The 20,262-nt window shown below is 54.9% G+C and overlaps 1 protein-coding gene across 1 annotated transcript in view; it reads right to left on the bottom strand.

The window, feature by feature from the left end:
• Positions 1 to 4,869: 4,869 nt before the first annotated feature.
• The window catches only part of LOC150063779 (SCO-spondin-like), a 52,639-nt gene continuing 37,246 nt past the window's right edge, over positions 4,870 to 20,262 (bottom strand). The window contains exons 74-103 of the mRNA XM_090332262.1: positions 19,986 to 20,146; positions 19,293 to 19,453; positions 18,881 to 19,104; positions 18,228 to 18,269; positions 17,967 to 18,122; positions 17,325 to 17,534; positions 16,957 to 17,124; positions 15,902 to 16,033; positions 15,437 to 15,683; positions 15,011 to 15,163; positions 14,882 to 14,928; positions 14,442 to 14,786; positions 13,980 to 14,147; positions 13,345 to 13,475; positions 13,041 to 13,165; positions 12,731 to 12,777; positions 11,996 to 12,274; positions 11,581 to 11,739; positions 11,326 to 11,442; positions 10,111 to 10,249; positions 9,787 to 9,989; positions 9,545 to 9,672; positions 9,318 to 9,460; positions 9,166 to 9,212; positions 8,330 to 8,547; positions 8,051 to 8,146; positions 7,843 to 7,912; positions 7,446 to 7,576; positions 5,721 to 5,871; positions 4,870 to 5,037 (exon numbers count right to left, since the gene is read on the bottom strand). Of these exons, the coding sequence (XP_090188388.1) occupies positions 5,015 to 5,037; positions 5,721 to 5,871; positions 7,446 to 7,576; positions 7,843 to 7,912; positions 8,051 to 8,146; positions 8,330 to 8,547; positions 9,166 to 9,212; positions 9,318 to 9,460; positions 9,545 to 9,672; positions 9,787 to 9,989; positions 10,111 to 10,249; positions 11,326 to 11,442; positions 11,581 to 11,739; positions 11,996 to 12,274; positions 12,731 to 12,777; positions 13,041 to 13,165; positions 13,345 to 13,475; positions 13,980 to 14,147; positions 14,442 to 14,786; positions 14,882 to 14,928; positions 15,011 to 15,163; positions 15,437 to 15,683; positions 15,902 to 16,033; positions 16,957 to 17,124; positions 17,325 to 17,534; positions 17,967 to 18,122; positions 18,228 to 18,269; positions 18,881 to 19,104; positions 19,293 to 19,453; positions 19,986 to 20,146 (4,421 nt within the window). The 3' untranslated portion in view covers positions 4,870 to 5,014. The remainder of the gene's footprint in view (positions 5,038 to 5,720; positions 5,872 to 7,445; positions 7,577 to 7,842; positions 7,913 to 8,050; positions 8,147 to 8,329; positions 8,548 to 9,165; positions 9,213 to 9,317; positions 9,461 to 9,544; positions 9,673 to 9,786; positions 9,990 to 10,110; positions 10,250 to 11,325; positions 11,443 to 11,580; positions 11,740 to 11,995; positions 12,275 to 12,730; positions 12,778 to 13,040; positions 13,166 to 13,344; positions 13,476 to 13,979; positions 14,148 to 14,441; positions 14,787 to 14,881; positions 14,929 to 15,010; positions 15,164 to 15,436; positions 15,684 to 15,901; positions 16,034 to 16,956; positions 17,125 to 17,324; positions 17,535 to 17,966; positions 18,123 to 18,227; positions 18,270 to 18,880; positions 19,105 to 19,292; positions 19,454 to 19,985; positions 20,147 to 20,262) is intronic.

Here is a 20,262-nt window from a genome sequence, read left to right as displayed (position 1 = left end):
TTTCTCAAAGAAATAGCATCTGAATTGAATTAAAATAAGAGGTAGGAATTAGCCAGGTGAGGAGAAGCTATGGCTTCCTGCTGGTTCTTCAGTGGAAGTTATCTTTGTGATGGTATTTAGAAGTGGGTCCTTGGGAGAGAGATGTAGGAGAACCTCATGATGGGATGAGTATCCTTTTGAGAAGAGATACCAGAGAACTTGCTTTTTCTCCACTATGGGAGGTAACAGTGAGAAGGTGGCCTTTTGTAAGCTACAGAAAGAGTCCTGGCCAGAGACTAACCTATAGAACTTTGAGAACATAAGTGACTGATGTTGAAGCCACCCACCCTACAGCACTTGGTTCTGACAAAACAGATCAAGATATGAGGAAAAGAAAGATGTGACAACAAAGAGCAACCCTGTATAAGAAACTTGGTGGGTAAAGCAAGGGAGGTGACAGCGAAGTGAGTATGTAAGGCAGAAAGTGATAGGAAGCGATATTGGGGACATGTACAAGGCCACAGGAAGTGATACACACCACCTTACAGAGTTTGAAATGAATCCTAAGTGGATGAATTGCCCAGGGAAGTTTGTTGGATCAGTCAAATGCAAAATAGATGACCAATATAAAAGGAAAGGATTTGGGTGTGGGAATGTGGTGGTTTAGTACTGGAGTGCTTCTCCAGCATGTAACAGGCCCTGTGTTCAGTTCCTAGCACAGAAAGACAAAAAGTTGGGAGCAAAGACTAGAAAAAGGAAGATGTTTTAATCTGTTCTTGTTGCTATAATAAAATTCCTGACACTGGGAAATTGATAAGAAAAAAAGATTTATTTTCTTATAGTTTTAGAAGCTAGAAAGTCTAAGATCAAGGCACTGGTAAATTTGGTGCCCAGTCAGGACTGCTCTCTGTTTCTAAGATGGAGACTTTTTTTTTCCTGTCTTGGAGGTCCAATCCAAGTCTATGGAAAGAAGATAATCCCCACACTGCAGGAAGGCAGATAGATCTGTCACAAATCGAACACTAATCATTGAATTTATGAGAACTAAGGAGATGGGGAAATGTTATGTGAATGAATGTGTTTTTATGTTGGTTAGTATCAAGAGATAAGGGCAATAGTATTAAGAGGTGGGGCTTTTAGGAGTTTATTAGGTTCTTTTACAACACCCTTCTCCATTGGTCAGTGCCTTTCTGCAGGAGCTCCAGGGAATCTGATAATTTTGTGTGTCCTTGTGTCTTCTCTCTTGCCCCATATGAGGATACCCACCAGACAGGTTGCTCCAGTTTGATCTTGGATTTTTTTTGCCAGTCCTGGGCTTGAGCTCAGGGCCTGAGCACTATCCTTGGTCTTTCTCAAGGCTAGAGCTCTACCACTTGAGCCTCAGCACCACTTCCGGCTTTCTTCTATGTATGTGGTACCGAGGAATCGAACCCGGGTCTTCGTGCATGCTAGGCAAGCACTCTACCACTACATTAGGCCAAACTCCCGGCCCCCTGATTTTGGATTTTTATTTTGTACTCTCTAGCCTCCAGAACTGTGAGAAGTACATTTCTATTGCTTATAAGTTTTAGATACTTTGTCACAGCAGCACAAATGGGACAAGACAAGGACGTATATGTGTATTCTCTTCTTTTCTTTTCTTTTTTTTTTTTTTTGGTGCCAGTCCTGGGCTTGAGCTCAGAGCCTGAGCACTGTCCTTGGACTTTCTCAAGGTTAGAGCTCTACCAGTTGAGCCTCAGCACCACTTCTGGCTTTTTTCTATGTATGTAGTACCAAGGAATTGAATCCGGGTCTTCGTGCATGCTAGGCAAGCACTCTACCACTAGGCCAAACTCCCGACCCCTCTCATTTTCTTTAAAAGACATAAAAGTATGTAATCATTAAAACTGTGTAGTTTTTGCTATCTAGAGAAATGATATTTAAAACAATGTTACACAGACAACCAACAGACTGGGAGACAATCTTTACCAGTAATACATCCAACAAAGACTTATATCCAAAATACACAAGGAGCTCAAGAAATTAACCCACAAAAACTAATAAACCAATTACTAAATAGGTAAAGGAACTAAGGAGAGACTTCTCAAACGAAGAGGTAAGAAAGGTAAAGAAACACATGAGGAAATACTTAACATCCCTTGCCATAATGGAAATGCAAAGCAAAATAACTCTAAGACATTGTCTCACCCCAGTTAGGCTAGCCCATTGTGAATCCAAACAACATTATGTTGGCTAGCGATGTGAAGAAAAAGGAACTCTACTGCACTGTTGGCAGGAATGTAAACTAATATAACCACTCTGAATAGCAATCTGGAGGTTCCTCAAAAATCTAAACATAGAGCTTCCCTACAACCCAACCACACTCCTGAGCATCTACGTAAAATATCCTAAGCCAGGACTGTAAGACACGTGCACATCCATGTTTGTTGCTGTACTATTCACAAGAGTGACATTACAAAAACTGTTCAGTTGCCCTACAATAGATGAGTGGATCAAAAAATGTGGTACCTTTATGAATATAACTGTGACCCCCCTCTATGTATCACCCTGACAATAAAATAAAAAAGAAATAAAACGGTGGTACCTATACCATGGAACTTTATACAATCATTAGAAAAAAACATTATATCATTTAAAAAATTATATTATATTGATAGGATAAACTATAGAGGGGTTACAGTTACATTCATCAGGGAGTGGGTACATTATTTCTCAAAACTTAATATCCTTTCTCATGTTTTTGTCCCCTTTTCTATCCCCCCTCCTCCTCTCATTCATCTTGTTTTCCCCCTTCCCTTCCCTATTTCAAATAAACAAATAAACATTATGTCATTTTTTAGGGAAATTGGTGGGCCTAGAACAAATCATGTTAAGTGAGCTAAGCTAAGCTCAGAGACAAACAGTGCATGCATGTTTTCAGACATATGTAGAAGCTAGATCTAAAAATACCCTGGAACACGCTAAACTATATAGGACACTAGATACTCACAAACAGGAGGAGGATAGTCTTAGGGCAGGAACTCAACGGCACGATGCCTCTGTACCTCTGATCATATAAAATATTATATGTTGAATTGAAATCCAAGAAATGGAAACAAGAGGATTTCTCTTGTTGTTCTTGTTTTCTTTCCATTTTGTCCTATTTGTTCATTTATCTGTCTTTGGGAAGGTAAGGGGGACACAGAATGGAGGGACAAAGGATAAACAAATGCAGCAGTGGTATTCACTGGATGCAATGTTTAAAATGAACTATACAACTGGTGGATGGGAAAAGGAGGGAAAAATTGGGAGAGAGTGAGGGAAGGAGTGACATTGTCCAAAAGAAATGTGCTTCACCTGGCTTATATAACTGTAACCCCCCTGTATAACACCTTTAGAGTAATAATAACAATAAAATAATAGCATGAATAATGTACTGTAAAGCAAACTATTTTTACATATGTAAAATATGTAGCCCCAAGTTAAATCAGATATAGACAGTATCCATATGTCAAAGATAAAGACAACTGTTGGCAAGAATATGGAGAAACTAGAACTGTTGTATAATGCTGCTGGGAGTGCAAAGTGGTAAAGCTGCTTTAGAAAAGTTTCTTTAAAAACATGCCAGGCACAAGTGGCTTATACCTGTAAGCCTAGCCTCCTAGGACGCTGAGATTTGAGGAATGTGACTGTTCATGAGACCCTTATTTCTAACTGATCCTCAGAAAGCCAGTAGAATGCCAACCTTGAGCTAGCTAAGGGACAGTGGCCAGGCTCTGAGTTCAAGCCTCAGTACTGACACAAAGGAGAAAAAAAATGACATATAAACTTACCATACGACCAAGAAAAAAAGTCATATAGCCCAGAAATTTCACTTACAATATATGGGAAAGCAATGAAAACCGAAGCCCATACAGGTTCATGCAGAAATATTATAGATAGCTTTATTCATGATAGACGCAAAAGAAAAAGAAGTTGAACGTCTATCAACTGGTAGCTAGATAAACAATGCGTGGAATAGTTCAGCATTACTGCTGAAGCACTAAAAAAGAGGAAACTTTCATATGTTGTCGTATGAATGAGCCCTTAAATCATCAGGGCAATTGAAAGAAGCTGGACATAAAATGTCCAGAAACGGCAAATTTGTGGAGCTGGAATGCAGTCTAGTGGTTTTTGATGTGCAGGGAGTGGGAGTGGTTGGTTGCAAATGGGCAATGGAATGACGGGAATATTCTAAAACTGGATTGTGGTGGCTGTAATTCTATTCACTTTTTATAAAAGTCACTGAAGCATAAACTTAAAATGAGTTCGTTTTTTGCTATGTAAATTATACTTTAGTAAAGCTACTATAAAAAAGAGAAGGAGGGTTGGGTACACCGGGGGCTCACGCCTATAATCCTAACAACTAAGGAGGCTAAGGTCTGAGGATCACGGTTCAAAGCCAGCCCGGGGAACGAAAGTCCAGGAGATTCTTATCTCCAGTTAACCACCAGAAAACTGGAAGTGGTGCTGTGGTAGGTAGCCTTGAGCTGAAGAGCTCGGGAAAAGCACCTAGGCCCAGAGTTCAAGCCCCACAACCGACCAAAAAAAAAAAAAAACAATGGAGGAGGAGGAGGAGGAGGAGGTGGTAATGGTAATCTCAGCCTGAGCCAAGATGGTATTTGTGCTGTGTTGCAGTTGGATAGACAGATAGGACCCGGGGTACTACAGATGTCTAATGTAACAGATCTCAGACTTCATATTCAACCTTGCACTGTTCCACACAGGAAACAGGCAGTTATGGGAAGAGACTTTCCAAGGTTCACTGATCGTGGTGAGTGTCATAGTGGATCTATAGTGGATTCACAGGGGGGACACAGAGCCAAGTGAGACTAGACCCCAGAATGAAGACTACACACAGACTGGCTGCTAGTGTCACTTTATTTGGGTATGCTATGTTAATTCCAGGGCATGGATCTGCTGGGGGGTGGACAGCTGGGCCAGGGAGAAAGTTATCAGCGCCAGTGAGCCCTCTGGCCCCGAGAGGGACAGCAGTGGATGCAACCAACATAGCCTGTCAGTGCTTTGAGAAGTCTCCTCCTAAGGGACAAGTGAGAGAGAGGGAGAGAGATGGGTTAGCAAAAGAGGCCATGAGATCTGGTGGGGGAAAGCTGAAGGCCAGTGTGAAGATAAAGCTGCAAGGGAGACGCACAGAGCCAAGCCACTGCACTCCACCCAGTGGAACGGTGGCCTTTCATCTCTGACAGCCACCGGGTGTGATCTCACACGCATGCATTTTCCTCAAGTTCCCTACTTAAAAGATGAGGTCACAGGGCCGGGAGTTTGGCCTAGTGGTTAAAGTGCTTGCCTAGCATGCATGAAGACCTGGGTTCGATTCCTCGGTACCACATACATAGAAAAAAGCCGGAAGTGGTGCTGAGGCTCAAGTGGTAGAGCTCTAGTCTTGAGAAAATCCAAGGACAGTGCTCAGGCCCTGAGCTCAAGCCCAAGACTGGCAAAAAAAAAAAAAAAAAAAAAAGATGAGGTCACCAGGTCTCAGTAAGGAAACAGATGGGCTGGCACTTGAACCGGGTATGACTTAATCCAAACATCCAGGTTTACAGGTGAGGTGCTTTGTGTGTGTGTGTGTGTGTGTGTGTGTGTGTGTGTGTGTGTGTGTGTGTGTGTGTGTTCCTAAGGAGTTTTACTCCAGCCACCTTCAGAGCCCTGCCTTTGACCAAGCCCCACCCCCTCCCCAGCACCCCTCCCTCCCTTACACCCACCCTGGCAGGCACTGCACTGGCAGCTGTGAATGACAGGTAACACCACTGGCTCTGTGTGGCCACCAGGACAGTGGAGGGCCAGGATCCTCACTGGGCTGTCTGGGTCCAGGCGGTAGCTGCAGCAGTCACACTGGCTCTGTAGGTACGGCTCCTGGGTGGGCAGGCAGGGGGGGGTGCTGAACTGGAGAGGGGCCCAACTGAGTTTTCCACCCTTTCTGTGGCCTTTCCCATCCACCAGGAGGGCAACAGCCCAATCCTCGGCCAAGCCCGCCTCCTGGAGGACCCCACCTCCCCTCCCTTCCAGTCTCCATGTATACCAGCTGCAATTCAAACAAATACGGCTCACACCTGCCATCCTAGCTCCTCAGGAGCCTGAGATCGGAGGATCACCTTTCAAAGCCAGCCTGGGACATGAAAGCCCACAAGACTTTGATCTCCAACTAAAGTATCAAAGAGCCCAAAGTAGAGCTGTACCTCAATGGTAGAGTGCTGGCCTTCAGCCAAAAAAAAAAAAAAAAAAAAAAAAAAAAAAAAAGCTAAAAGGACAGTGCGTAGGCCTTGAGTTCAAGCCCCGGTACTGGCACAAAATAAATAACTGAATAAATAATTACAGCCAGAGAGTCTCCTAAGCAGACCCTCTTGCCTTGTGAGTACAGATCACTCTTCCAAGTTCCGGGAGCACTTGAGATCATTTTACCTGCGATTGTATTTATAATTCTGCTTTTGAGACAGGTATCGATTCATACCAGGCTTAAAACAATTCTATCTCCAAGTGACTTGCCTTTCCTCACTAAGCGCTTAAGAAAGCATGCCCAAGGAGGTTCAGGAGCACCCGGGAGCAGTGTGGCTGAGGATTCAGGGACAGAGCCTCCAGGGACATGCTTAGATAACTCAGGTGGGCAGATGCAGGAGAATGGCCTCTGAGGCAAAGTGAGGAGAGGTGGGGCGCTGGGAGCTTCCCACAGGTGGGTTGGTCTCCATCCAGGGAGAATGCTGGTAGCCTACACCACAGCTCTTCAGGTTCGAGGATAGAGTCAGGACCAGAGGGCCCTAAGTAGATTCTAACCGTGGGTGGGATGTGGCTTGCTTCTGGGTTTTGGGAGAGCTTGCACAGAGTCTACACCTTCTCAGGGTGGTGTGGCACCATACTGAAGACTCTATTGTAAAATGCCCATCCCAGGCACCCTTAGGCTGTCAGTGTGAGGGAATTTGACTCCAGAGTCCGTCTCCATCCTCCAGATTTTTCTTTACGGTATCCTGAGTTGTCCCCTTTCCTCCCTTCCTCCCTCCCTCCCTGTCTCCTTCTCTTCCTTCTTTTCTCACTCCCTTCCTTCCTTCTTTTTGGTGCCAGTACTGGGGCTTGAACTCACAGTCTAGCCTGTGTCCCTTAGCTTTTCCACCTAAGGCCGGCACCCTACCATTTGAACCACAGAGACAGGCCTCACAGACTTCCCTGCTCTGGACCACGGTCCTCGTATCTCAGGAGCCAGGATTCCAGGTGTGGGTCACCTGGCTTGTCTTCAGAGGCACGATGGGCAGAGGGGAGTGTGTGAGGTCAGTGTAGGGCTGGACTCCACCTTGGTGGAAGGCGCTGACCCTCCGTAGTCCCTCGGGACTGTAAGCTCTGGAGAGTGGGCCATATCGCCCATATTCTTAGGCTTTCCCAGGTCTTAAGCTGGTAGCAGGTGCCCAGAGGCTCTGGGCCTGTCCAGAAGTTCTGCTCACCTCGAGCATGACATTGGTACTGGACAGGCAGTGCCCACTGCAGTAGCTCACTTCTACCTGGTCCAGGTGGCAGGGGCCCTTGGTGAGGTTGCGAAGCTCTGTGCGGTGCTGGCAGGAGGCTGGCTGCTCCTCTGCAGGCGTAGGGACAACCAAGTGGGCAGGAGGAAGGGGCAAGGCCGAGAGAGGGACTATGACTGAGGCGGGCCTAGGTGGGGGACATGGCAGGCAGTGCCTGGGCTGCTGGAGCCGGTGCAGGAGAGGTGACCGGCCATGACATTCACCCTTCCAAGCCCCAGGCCTCGCGGAAGGCAGGCACAGGCCAGTCTGAGACAGCTAGGTGTGAGGACAGTTGGAGGGATCGAGGCCCAGGGAGAGACCCCGCAGGAGCCACCCACACCCTCCATACCCAGGGTCTTCCGGTGGCAGGTGGGACAGCAGCGCCCAGGCTCCTGGACCATCATTTCACCCTGCAGAGGAAGCCATCCACGAGCCTTACAGGGGTGGCCCCAGCGTCCTGCGCTGCCTTCCCTCACCCTAGCTCTGGTCCTCCGAGCTCAGGGAGGAGCCAGGGACAACTCAGGAGGGCTGTGTGGCCACCATGGTACCTGAGCGCAGGTGAGGCGGGGACAGCGCTGGCTGCAGATACTCCTCCCGCCAAGGCAACGGCAGTGCTCACAAGCTTCCTGCCATTCGGATCCAGGCTGGGGAGAAGGGACAGGAGAGCTTCCTCTTGGCCTCCCTTGATTTCCTATAATACCCTGATCCAAACACTGTCCCGAGAGAAAGAGCCGGCCCCCCCTCCCTCCCCCGACTGCTGTCAAGTGGAATAAGGGGGAGAGGGGTCACGGTGGGAGGCCTGAGGTGAGGAGGGGTGCAGGTCTCACCAGATAAGCATGCCCATGGTGCCAGCACTCGCAGTGCTCCGCCGGGACGCAGGGGCCTGCTCGGCTGCGGAAGTACCCTTCCTGGCACACGCAGGCCGGGACCTGTGAGGCACTGCAGTTGCTCCGAGCCTCTGTGGCATTTGTCTCTGCGCAAGTCCACTCACAGGGCCCCAGGTCACCAGGGAAGACATGCTGCCACCTTTCTCCAGGGGGGCACTCTGTGGAGAAAACCATCCACCCGCTTTTGGGTCAGCCCCCCCCACGTTCTTGTCCTCCCCCGCCGTCTGGGCTCCAGCAGCTTCAGCCACACATCTTACTCTGATCTGCCCCCGATTAGCGGGACCCAGACTAGTGTCACCCCTTAATCAATCCTATCTACCCTCACCTCTGAATTCTCAGCGCCCATGTGGCATCTTAGGGACACTGCCTGCTTGCCAGAAACTCAGAGTCACCTTTGCCAGAGGCTGGCCAGGTCACATCTGAACTCTAGCACCCAGCCTGGCAGTGGTGGGCATACAGTAGGGAAAATACCCCAGGCCTGGGGTGTGCCAGATTCTGCCCCTAGTTTCTGCTTACCATCTGCAGGAAAGAACCTTCTACTTGCTGCCTCACTGGCAGTCCTCGTTTAGTGAACAAAATCCTACTTGGCGGATGCCCCCATGAAGACATGGGCACACTGACTGCCCAGGAAGCACTGGGCAAGGAGCACTGGGCAAGGAGCATGAGGTCTCAGCCGTCGCTGAGGGAGGTTTCCTAATGGAGGTGGCTTATTCTGGGTCACAGGCGAGGTCCTACTCCCCTGGGCAAGGCCTGACCTTGACCTTGAAGTGCCTTACCCTGACAGTCAGTGGGGGCGCAGCTGAAGGCTCCACCTTGGCAGATGCTGAGAAGACAGAAGCACAGCTCAGGGGACCCCTGCCCCTCCTCCCCGCCCCTCTGTCCACAGCCCGCCCTCCATTCCCACACCTCCTCCAGCCCTGGGCCTCACCAGCGTGTGCAGTTCTGGGTGAGCACAGTCCCTGCGGGCATCTCTCGGGCCTGCTCGTCGGCAGGGAGCGTGAGGCCCCAGGGCAGAGACAGCTGGGTGCAGGGGCAGGCTTCGGGGGGCACACACGTGCCGCTGAGCAGCAGCTGAGATTGGGAGGCTGTTGTACTCCGATCACTGCCCCCTCCCCCCCACCCCCACCAGGTATCAGGACCCAACCCTGTTCTCACCTGTCCCCCAGGACAGCCACAGCCAAGCTGGCAGGGTTCCCGCACACAGGCAGTGCCTGGCTGCAAGTGTGAGCAGAGGCTCGGGCACAAGTTGGCACAGGCACTGAGCACCTGGCCAGGGGGACACGCTGTGGGAGCAGGTGGGGAGTCAGCAGTGTCCAGGGCAAACCCTGCCTCCCATCCCCAGAGCCTGCTCCCAGCAGCAAGGGAGGGGTGGGCACACGCTGGGCCCCGCCGCTCACCCGGGCAGGGCTGCAGGTTACACTCTTGCTGCTGCTCTGTGACCTGGGCTTGGCACGGTGCCCCTTCGGGACGTCCCTCGCAGCTCCGCCTGCGTTCCATGGTGCCCCTACCACAGGGGGCTGAGCATGCGCTCCAGGCTGACCAAGGCCCCAGGTCTGGGCACTCGAGGTGTGGACACACCAGTGACCCATTGATGCAGGTACTGTGCGGTGTGCAGCCAGGGCTCAGACAGCGACTGCGCACAGCGGGGTCCACCGCCCTGTCCTGCCCTGTGCCTCGCACCCCGGAAGTCCCCAGCCCCGCTTGCCCCCGTAGCAGCATACCAGTTGTGGCAGTCCAGCTGGACCACCTGGCCCGGAGCCAGCTCCGATGACGCATTGGTGTCGGGAAGGCCACAGCGGCAGGAAGAGATGGGCACACAGCGCCCCTCCTGCACCAGCTGCCCAGGGGGACAGCGGCAGCCTGGGAACGGACGTGAGAAGGATAAACAAGATTCAGGGCTCAAGCCGGGCACCGGGGGCTCGCAGCCGTACTCCTAATCTCAGGAGCTGAGGTCTGTGGTTTCACAGGAAGGTCCCTGAGACTCTTATCTCCAATGAACCACCAGAAATCCAGAAGTGGAGCTGTGGCTCGAGTGGTAGAGTGTCAGCTATGGTTGCTCAAGTTAAGAGACAGTGGCCAGGCCCGGGACTGGCACACACAAAGAAAAAGGGAAACAGATCCAGTGCTCGCAAAGAGCATGAAAGTAGAAATGGAACTATTATTAGCAAGGAGAAAGAACTTGGGGGCCATGAGAGAGGCCAAGAGGGTAAAAGGGAAGGCAGATAGGATCAAAGTACCACATATATATGTATATAGATATACGTGTATGTATACATATATATGCATGAAAACACCACACTAGAACCCATCATTGCTAGATTAAAGGATTATGCCAATGAAAGGATTTATACACCAATGAAAAGGATTCTGTACTGGGCAAGGCTTATTGTGGGGGTCCCTCTGGCAGCTGGACTGGCTCCAATGTCTGATCTCCCTTGGTGCCCTGTGTGGGAGGAACCTCTGTAGCGTGCCCTTTGTGCCCTTTGCGGCCACCATGAACACTGCTTGGACACAGCAGGTCTTGTCACCTCACTCTGTGTTCCACTCAGAGTGCTGGAAGTGACCCAAGGCCTCATTTTCCTGCATTATAACGATCTGGTGTTCGAGCCTCCCTGCTCTATCCCTGCTCTCGTCCACACCCTCTGCTCACACACCCTTCTTTTTTTTTCTTTGTCAGTCATGGGGCTTGAACTCTAGGCCTGGGCGTCGTCCCTGAACTCTTCAGCTTAAGGCTACTGCTCTCCCCCTTGAGCCACAGCACCACTTCTGGTTTTCTGGTGGTTAATTGGAGTCTTATGGACTTTAGTGCCTGGGCTGGCTTTGAACCGCGATCCTCGGATCGCGGGCATGAGCCACTGCACTGGGCTCTGCTCACACACTTTCTGGAAGCAGGAGTGAGCTCAGGGGGCCCAGCCAGGGGTGGGGTGGCCAGCTACCTGGGCTGCATGGTCCTTGCAGACATTGCACTCGGTCCCAGAGGTCAATGCAGCTGCGAGGGCACTTGTTGGCACAGTCAAGGGTGGACATGGTACCCCGAGTCTCACAGGTCTCCCCTGAGGTCCAGAAATCTGTGTAGGGGACACACCTGGTCCCCAGGACGTGCCCCTCTTCCCACCACAACGCATGTCCAGGACAGATGCCATTTCCAGGGCTCCAGCCCGGTACCCCCTGGATGATGGGATGGCGGTTACCTGGGCAGGGCCCCATATTGCAGCTCTCAGTCTGACCCCATGGCCCTTGGCAGCCTCCCCCAGGGGGGGCCCCTGCCTCTCTCCAGCGTAGCCGGAATCCTCCACTGCAGGGCGCCTGGCAGGAGCTCCAGGGCCCCCAAGGATTCCACTGACATAAGTCTGAAGAAAATAAAATGGAAGTCAGTGTCCTTCTGGCATCGCGTGTCCACCCCAGGCCTGGGGCCCCATCCCCGTAAGCTTGACTCAGTGCCCCTAGTTTCCCTTCTTTTCAGCTTCTGCTTGGCTTCTACCTCAGCCTCACCTCTGGCAACTCTCCCAGGAGCCTTTGCAGGTTGGCTGACTGCGGCCCAGCCCTCCTCACCCCCCAAAAGTTCCAGGCCCCCCTCTTGCTGGTTGCCTCGCGCCTCCCCCTTACCACGGCAGGCATCAGGGTCGGAGCAGAGGCGTCGCTGGCTGAGGGGCGCAGTGCAGAGGTGAGGGTCCCCGGCCCAGGGCATCCCTGTCTCAGGGTCCAGGCAGAGGCGATGTCGGTGTTGCTCTGAAGCCAGCAGGGGGGTCGAGGTGGGAGAGGAGTCCGCTGTGTTCAGAGTCGGGTGACCCTGCAGCCCGATCCTGGAGACGGAGGCTGGGGCACTTCGGGGTAGGCAAGGCCCACAGGGCGACCACTCAGACCAGCCACTCAGAGGCAGAAGACCTAGAAGGGTAAGGGTCTGTTCCCTTGCCAGGGATCCCTCAACCCAGATACCCCAGGAGGCAGGTGGTCAGAAGGCTTAGGTATGACCAAGATGAATGGGGAATATGGTTGGGTACCAGTGGCTCATGTCTACAATCCTAGCTACTCAGGAGGCTGAGATCTGAGGATCCCAGTGCAAAGCCAGCCACGTCTATGCAACTCTTATGTCCAACTAACCACCAGAAAACCAGAAGTGGAGCTGTAAGAGCTCAGGGACAGCGCCCAGGCCCTGAGTTTAAGCCTCACGACTGACAAAAAGACAAAAGAATAGGAAACTGGAAAGATGGGGGTGTGAGGGGCTCCGTAGGGCCCACGTTTGTCTGATGGCCCCGGTTTGAGCCCTGAAAGTTCCATGTCCTGAAGCCCCCGGCCCCAGATGAAGATGGACCACCAGTGTCCTGTCCAGAGGCCAGTTACCTTCACAGCCCCGGCTGGTACAGTGCAGCTGGCCTCGCTGGCATTCGCTGTGAGAGGAGACAGAAGGGCTGGCTCTGGGAGGCAAGGCCCAGCCCAAAGCTAGAGGACAGAGCTACGTTTAGGGGAGCCTGAGCTGAAAGCATATTGGGACAGGATGAGGGAAGAACAAAATCCGGCATCATGGGGCCATTTGTTCCTAGGCTGGGCTGAGCCCAAGGGGTTCAGCGGGGCTCTTCCAAGTCAGGCTGACCCCTGTACTCTTCCCTTGGTCTTATTCTTTTGTCCCACTCCTTTTTCTCTGATCACTCACCATTCCTTACAGCCCAGCTGCAGGTGGTCCCCGGGGGCCAGGGTCACTCCAGTCCCCTCTCCTGAGGTGTGCCAACAGTCACACTGTTCTGGAAGAATACAGCCCCCCGCCTGCTCCAGCAGCCCCTGTGAAGAAGGAGACAGATCAGGACAGCATGGGGATATGATATAAGCTGGACTGCAGCAGGACGCGTTACTCAGTGAACAGACGGGGCAGCGAAGATGGGGCTACCATGGAGAGGGGCTGTGAAGGGGGACAGAGAACCTCCTTGTCCTTGAGAGTCTCTCCAGCTCCTAGTCCTCACCTTGGGGCAGTAGCAACCAGGCTGGCAGGGTGGCAGGTCCTGGCAGAGTTGGCCACTCAGGTGTGTGGCACAGAGCCCAGCACAGGGGGAGCCACAGGCCTGGAACTCAAAGGGAGGTGGGCAGCTATCTTCTGGGACGGGAAAGAGAAGCAGGCTGGTTAGGGGACTGCCAGGACACCTTCCCTTACTTCAGCAAATGCTTCCTGGGCCTCCCCTGGTGAGAGAACACGACTGCCCCCTGCTGGCCAGCACGGGACAGACATGTGCCTGTCTTCCCTCCCCATGTGGCACCTATTCATGGAGGGAGTTAGGGGCTTGGTGGGTACTCCCAGAATTGGCAGATGGGGTGTGTGTGTGCACGTGCGTGCGTGCACGTGCTTGTGTAAGGGAAAGACAGTGGTCAGCTTCAACAGAAGCCAGGCAACACATACTGTCCCGTAGGCAGAGCCATGAGGACGAGCACTGCAAAGTGAGAAGATGGTGGTGAGCAGTATGAGAAGAATGGCTGGAATTGGGGAGTCAAGGGGGGCTGGATACTGAGGGCCAGGGTCAGGGCAGCCCGAGGTACTAGAGCTCTAGAAGCGGAACTGTCACTGGCCCTGTTCAGCTCGCTGGCTTTTGCTACTGGGCCGCACCTGAGCAGTTGCTGATGGGACAGGGCCGGAAGTGGCCATCCAGACGTGTGCAGGGGGCGCCCTCACCGGCCTGGCTGGACACTGATCTCTGGTGTCGGTAGCGCTGTTGCACCAACACCTGGCATGAACAGGGGGTCCAGCTGCTCCAGCCGCTCCACACACAGTCCTCTAGGGGCAAGGTGGGTGTCACTCAGGCTTCTCCGGGCTCCCCAGCACCTCCCTTCCTATCCCTGTTCTTGCTGGGACAAAGGTACAGAAAGGCCTGGGAACTGGACTCCTCTCACCCGGCAAGAAGGCCATCGGCTAAAGGGCGATGAAGGGAAGAGGCGGCAGACAAAAGAAAGGAACCAAGAAGCTGGGGGAATAGGTAGAGGAGTGTTTTGGGGGGAACTAGTCTGGGGGCCAGGAAACCTAGGATTCCCTGAATTTCCAAGGGAGGCGCTTTGCTTCTGGACCACTCACCCAGGCAGGGCCCCTGGTAGCAGGCCTGAGTGTCCAGAGGCAGGAAGGTGCCGTTGCATCTGGGGTCGGCCTCTGGCAGCAGGCAAGGGCATGATCCAGAGCGGGAGGCCAGGCCTGGCCCACAGGTGTGGGAACAGGGTCCCCACGGGCCCCAGGAGCAGGCCTCCCGCAGCCACAGACACGGCAGCTGCACACAGCGCTGGGTCTGGGTGTGGGGACCCCAGCAGGGTGACTCCCCATGAGGAGGGGCCGGCACCGTGCAGGCCCGGGTGCGGACTTGGTTTCCACTTCCACAGGAGACGGAGCAGTCGGACCAGGGGGACCACAGTGCCCACCCCCCCTGCACTGTGGGAGCGCAAAATAAAGTCAGTAGGGAGGGGACACAGCTAGGAGGACCTGCTGAGCACGAGGCCAGCAGGGAGGGTGGGGGGGGCACAGACCTGCACACTGCGTGTCTTCGCAGATCACGCCCTCGGGGGTGCAGGAGCTGTGGGGGGAGCCCACACTCAGAGGACTATTCCCCAGCAAGTCCCCTTCCCCTCCCCTCCCCTCCCCTCCCCTGCACCTACCACTGCCGACACTCCCCTTGCAGCCAGCTATCCCCTAGGACGCGAGGCTGGGCATCACGCAGGCACAGGGGTGGACACGGGGGCTGGGGGCATGGCTGGCTCTGTGACTGCTCCTCCTGACACTCCGGGGCCCATGAACCTGATGTGGAGGACCTGGGCAGGGCACAAGCCAGGGAGGAGAGAAACAGCTCAGGCCCTTTATCGGGCCTCTGGCTCCGGGGTGTTCCCTGGGTGTCCCCGAGGAACAGTTCAGGGTGGGCCTCGGATGGCCAAGCAGAGGCCTGAGGAGGGCCAAAGCTGCATTAGAGGATGAAGTAAAGTCACTCACTGGCGAGAGTAAGGCCTGGGATGTTCTCAGAGAGGGAGCCACACCAAGCAGAGGAAGAGAGGCGCGGGGAGGAGCCTGGGGGCCGCACAGCTCTGTACCTGAAGCGGCTCTGCTGCCCGCCAGGTCCGCAGGAACGGCTGCAGGGACTCCAGGTGGACCAGCGGCTCCAGGCACAGTAGGAAGGAGGTGGGCAGAGCTGGGTTGTGCAAGAGAGCTGTCCTGCCTGGCAGGAGCAGTTGTTGCAGCCATCCTGGTGCTGGCTCCCTGGGGCCCAGCTCTGACCCTGGGCATCGGTGCACTCACAGTGCCCAACTGGCACACAGCTCCCATCCTGCTCCAGGAACCCTGTGGAGAGGTGGCCCTCACTGGCACCTGAGCTACCATGATAGATCTAAAGGGCCTTTGACAGCCACTCACTGGGCTCACACTACATGGGAGGCTGAGATCTGAGGATGACAGTTCAAAGCCAGCTCAGGCAGGAAAGTCCATGAGACTCTTATCTCCAATTGACCACCCAAAATCCCAGTGTGCGTGTGTGGCCGGAGGTGGGGGTAGATAAGTACCTTCAGGGCAGCGGCATCCTGGCTGGCAGGGATGGCCACCACGACACACAACTCCATCCTGCAGATCTGAGCAGCGTCGAGGGCAGCGGTTGGCACAGGTAACCAGCTCCATGCCTGCTGGGCAGCCCTCCTCTGAAGGGAAGAGGAAGCCAAGGGTCAGGAGGATGCTGGCCCTTTGACCCTCTTTTTGTTTCCCTTTTGGGCCCTAAGGGCCCAATTTTGAGAGACCTTGGAAATGGGACTTTTTTTTTTTTTTTTGTCTGTCACAGGGCTTGAACTTAGGGCCTGGGAGCTGTCCCTGAGCTTTGTAACTCAAGGCTATCCCTCTACCCCTTTGAGCCACAGTTCCATTTCTGGTTTGTAGGTGGTTAACTGGAGATACGAATCTCATGGACTCTCCTGCCCAGGCTGGCTTCCAATGGGATATTCTAAGTATACAGCAAGCTCCTCTCAATCCTCCAGAGAGTCCTCAGCACCTAGCTTCATACCCCAAATATGTTAGTTGAGCTAGACTGCATTGATGAGATCCCAGAGCGCACACGGTCCCCTAGCTGCTCCAATCCTGTGCCAAGGAGACAGAAGTGGCCGTATGGATCGAGATTTCCTAAGACAGCGATCCAAGGCCCCTGGGGCCGGGGACTTCTCAAGGAGCAAAGAAAGGAAGAGCCAGAGTTGAACGGAGAGCAGGGCTCAGCTCACACCTGCAAGCAGCAGGCAGGCTTCTGACCGGGTCACCCCTATTCTCTGAGCCCCTTGGCTGGCCTGAGTTGTTCTTCAGCAGTTGGAGGGCAGAGAAAGCTAAAACAAGTTCTACTCTGGGGTGGGGAGGGCAGACAGTGGATGCCAAAGTGAGAGCCCTGGGCCCTCCTGACTTCACAGGAAGTCCCCCCCAGCATGCCAATCAAGCCGTCTCCCTCCAACTGGCCAGTGAGGTGACAACCTGTCCCACTTCGGTGTCCTGTGAGTATGTGGGGATGAAGTAGAGGTGGGAATGGAGAGAACGCTGTGGAGAAGAAGCCTCCTGAGATGGAAGGGGCCGCCATGGCCGTACGTACCACAGGCCATCGGATTACAGAGCCGGGCCTGGTGTCTCCCCCCAACACAGGGGGCACCCCCATTCTTGGGCGGAGGGCTTGAACAGCTTCTGCTCCTCAAAGACTGGCCTCCTCCACAGCTGCGGTCACACGAGGACCAGGGACTCCAGCGTGACCAGCCTCCAGGCACTGTCAGAAAGATGACCGCCCCATCAGCCAGGGGTCAGCTCGGGCAGAGGAGCCCCCCGGGCCCCCGAGGCCTGGCCTGGGCCTGGCATAATGGAGGGAGGTGGTGTGTGAGCAGAACAGGTGCTGGCAAGAAGCAAAATGCCAGGGCTTCCTTCGGAGCAAGGCTGGGGGGAGTGTGGAGAATGCAACGCCTTCCTCACCTGAGCAAGCACGCAGGCTGCAGAATCGGCGCTCCTGGTAAGCGGTTAGGATGTCTGGGCACCAGTGCCCGCCAGGCCCGGGAGGATGGTATGCTCGCAGCCGGCGCTGCTGGCCCACCCCACAGCTGCGCGTGCACGGCTCCCACGGGGCCCACGAGGTCCAGGAACAGTTCCCCGGCACACAGCCAGGGCCGGGACACCCAGGAAGCTCTGTGGGGACAAAGCCGAGCTGGAGCAGTGGGTCTTCCTCAGCTGCTCCTGCTCTGGCCCAAGCACAGACTTCCTCCGTGGAAGCCAGCTGGGACCTCACCCACACCCCTGGGGCCCCATTCTGGATCCAGTCCTCACAGTGGCTTTGCCAACCACGCCTCAGAAAGGACAGTGATGGAGTCGCAGGCTGCTGAGGGATTGGGGTGCATGCAGCCTTGTGGGGAGTGCTCGGCATATCTCTGTAAGAGCTGGGAGTCTGTTAGCAGTTGGCAAGGTGCCCTAGTGGCCAAGAGAACGAGTGATGTTGAGTCAGACAGGGGCGATGAGACCAGATGTTGGTTGGCGTGAGAAATCAATACCTGGGGTTGGGGTTGGGCCCTGACTGTAGCCAGAACGCATTGCTGGAAGGCAAGACTAAGGGTTCACATGTACCTGTGCAGGCGGGCAGGTTGCAGGGGCGCGTCTGCCAGGGGTCCCCCGCTGTGCAGTTAGCCAGGCAGAGGCGTGCGCGGCTGCGCCAGGCAGGGCTAGCAGGGTCGGTGCAGCTGTGGGAGCAGGGGGACCACAGCGACCATGGGCCCCAGCCACCTGTGGGGGGAGAGAGGGGGGGGAGGGGCTCTGATGAGTCAGCCTGGCCAACCCCCGCCCCCCGTCCACCCCCTGGGCTTGTGCTTCCCACAGGGTCAGGACTACCTGGAAGATGGGTCACTGGCTCCACTGTGGATGTTTCCGCTCCTGTGCCGAAGAAGACTCTGATCAGAAACGTTTCCAAGTCTGCCATGGGCGGGGACCGGGCACTAAGGCTGGCGGTCAGCGCTGCTGGTCGCAGCTAGCCTGCCCAGCCTCCCTGCACCTCCATCAGCTCACGTGGGCACCCTAGGCCAGGAGCTTGCTGCGTTCTCAAGGCCTCTGCTCAAGCGATTCCACACCCTGGCTTTCTTTCCCTTCCAGTGCTCAGCACAGTTCTCTTCACTCATCTACCTGCACCATACGCCCTCTTCTCCAGGAAGTCCTCCTGGATTCGTCCTCTAGGAGAAATCCCTCCACTCCCACTTTCCCACAGCACATGCACCTTCCTCCCAAGCTGAAATGAACGATCTGAGTTCCTAGATTCTGAAACCAGGGTGCCCCCCCAGAAGCATGTTGCACCTCGCAAGGTCTCCAGAAGCACTGGGTAAACATACCCAAGGAGGAGTGCAGAGCTGGAAGGAAGAGTCTAAGACAGACACAGAGCCAGACAGATCCAGGAGCAGACGGGGAGTGGCCCGAGCAACCTCGACCTGCCAGACATCTGCCCAGGGCCCCCTAACCCCAGCCCCGCCCTCCACCTTCCCCGCTGCCCTTACCAGGGCAGTCTGGGCTGGGGCAGTACTCCAAGTCCTGGAGGGGCCCGTGGCAGGCCCGGCCACCGGGAGTGGATATGGGGTGCACACAATGGCGGCTGCGGCTGCGTGAGCCCAGCCCACCACAGGACCGAGAACACGGACCCCACTGGCCCCAGGGACCGAAGCCGCTTCCAGCCATGGAGCAGTTGTCCGTGGAACAGGAGAGCTGTCCGTGTACACAGGAGCTGAGGAGAGGCCACAGTGAGAGGGGCAGGGCAGGCAGGCTGAGAAAAGGCCTCCGGCCTCCAAGGACAAGGATGACAGGTGGGCAGGGACAGCGGGCAGTCCGGGGCTCTGTCCTGTGACCCCTCCCCCAGCCCAGCCCCCCTCCCATGGGGTTTGGAGCCATTTTCACCCTTGGTGATCCCCTCACCAGTTCCGGCAGCCTATTCGAAGCATCTGACCTGAGCCCAGTTCATCTCCGGGACCGAGGGGCTGGTCCCCTTCTCCCAGAAAGGGGGGCTGCATCCCTAGCGCAGTGTGGGTCACCCCTAGCTGGTGAAGCAGCAGGGCTGTCAGAACACAGGGGCACTCCTGGAGGGAGGAAGGAGGGGACAGTGAAGGCACAGGCCAGCCGCCCACTGGGCACCAGGGTAGGAGAGGAATGGGGGCCTGTGCTCTTCGTTTTTATAAAGGAAGGACAGGGAGAGGGCACCGTGAAGACCCCTGGTGGTGGAGGGCAGGGTGAGGTGCTGGGCTGGGCTGGGGCTGGGGCAGTATGGCAGAGCCCCAGGGGCTGTCAGGAGCCTTTGCTGGCTGTCAGGAGGAGGTGGGAGGGAGAGGTGTGGAAGGCAATATGCGATTGCACTGTAGGTGCCTCTGTGGCTGAGCTGGAAGTGGGAGCTGTGAGATGAGCCTGGAGCCAGGGACAGCCTGGGAGACGGCATGGCCTCCACCACCCACGGGGTCCTCCATTCTGCCTGCTCTGATGCTGGCCACAAGGCCAGACATCCACATGGCCCGTGGACTTCCTAAGGTCAAGTAAGCATCCACAGAGCCCCCCAGGAAGAGTGCCGCTGGCAAGCGGGAGGACAGGCCCTGGGATCCTGGGTGGCTGAGCTCTGACCTGAACACAGGCTAAGTGGTGCTGGAAGGTCCCTTCAGGACAGTGGCAGCCCTCCTCGCAGCCGTCGGGGAGGCAGGCCAGCTGCCCTGTGATGTGCGCACAGGAGAAGGGGCATCCTTTGCCAGGCTGGCACTCACGGTACAAGCGGTCTGCTGGACAGCCTGCCTCTGAAGCAATACTCAAATCAGTGCCCAGTCCCCAGTGCCTGCCTCTGTGTCCACCTTTCCTGTGATCTGGAAGTCACAGTCCATGCTGCTTCCTCTTTCATTTACACATC

Source organism: Megascapheus bottae, chromosome 5 (genome assembly GCF_031878675.1).
Source record: "Megascapheus bottae isolate mThoBot1 chromosome 5, mThoBot2.hap1, whole genome shotgun sequence".
Taxonomy (NCBI): Eukaryota; Metazoa; Chordata; class Mammalia; order Rodentia; family Geomyidae; genus Megascapheus; species Megascapheus bottae.
This window is presented reverse-complemented; position numbering and strand designations above follow the sequence as displayed.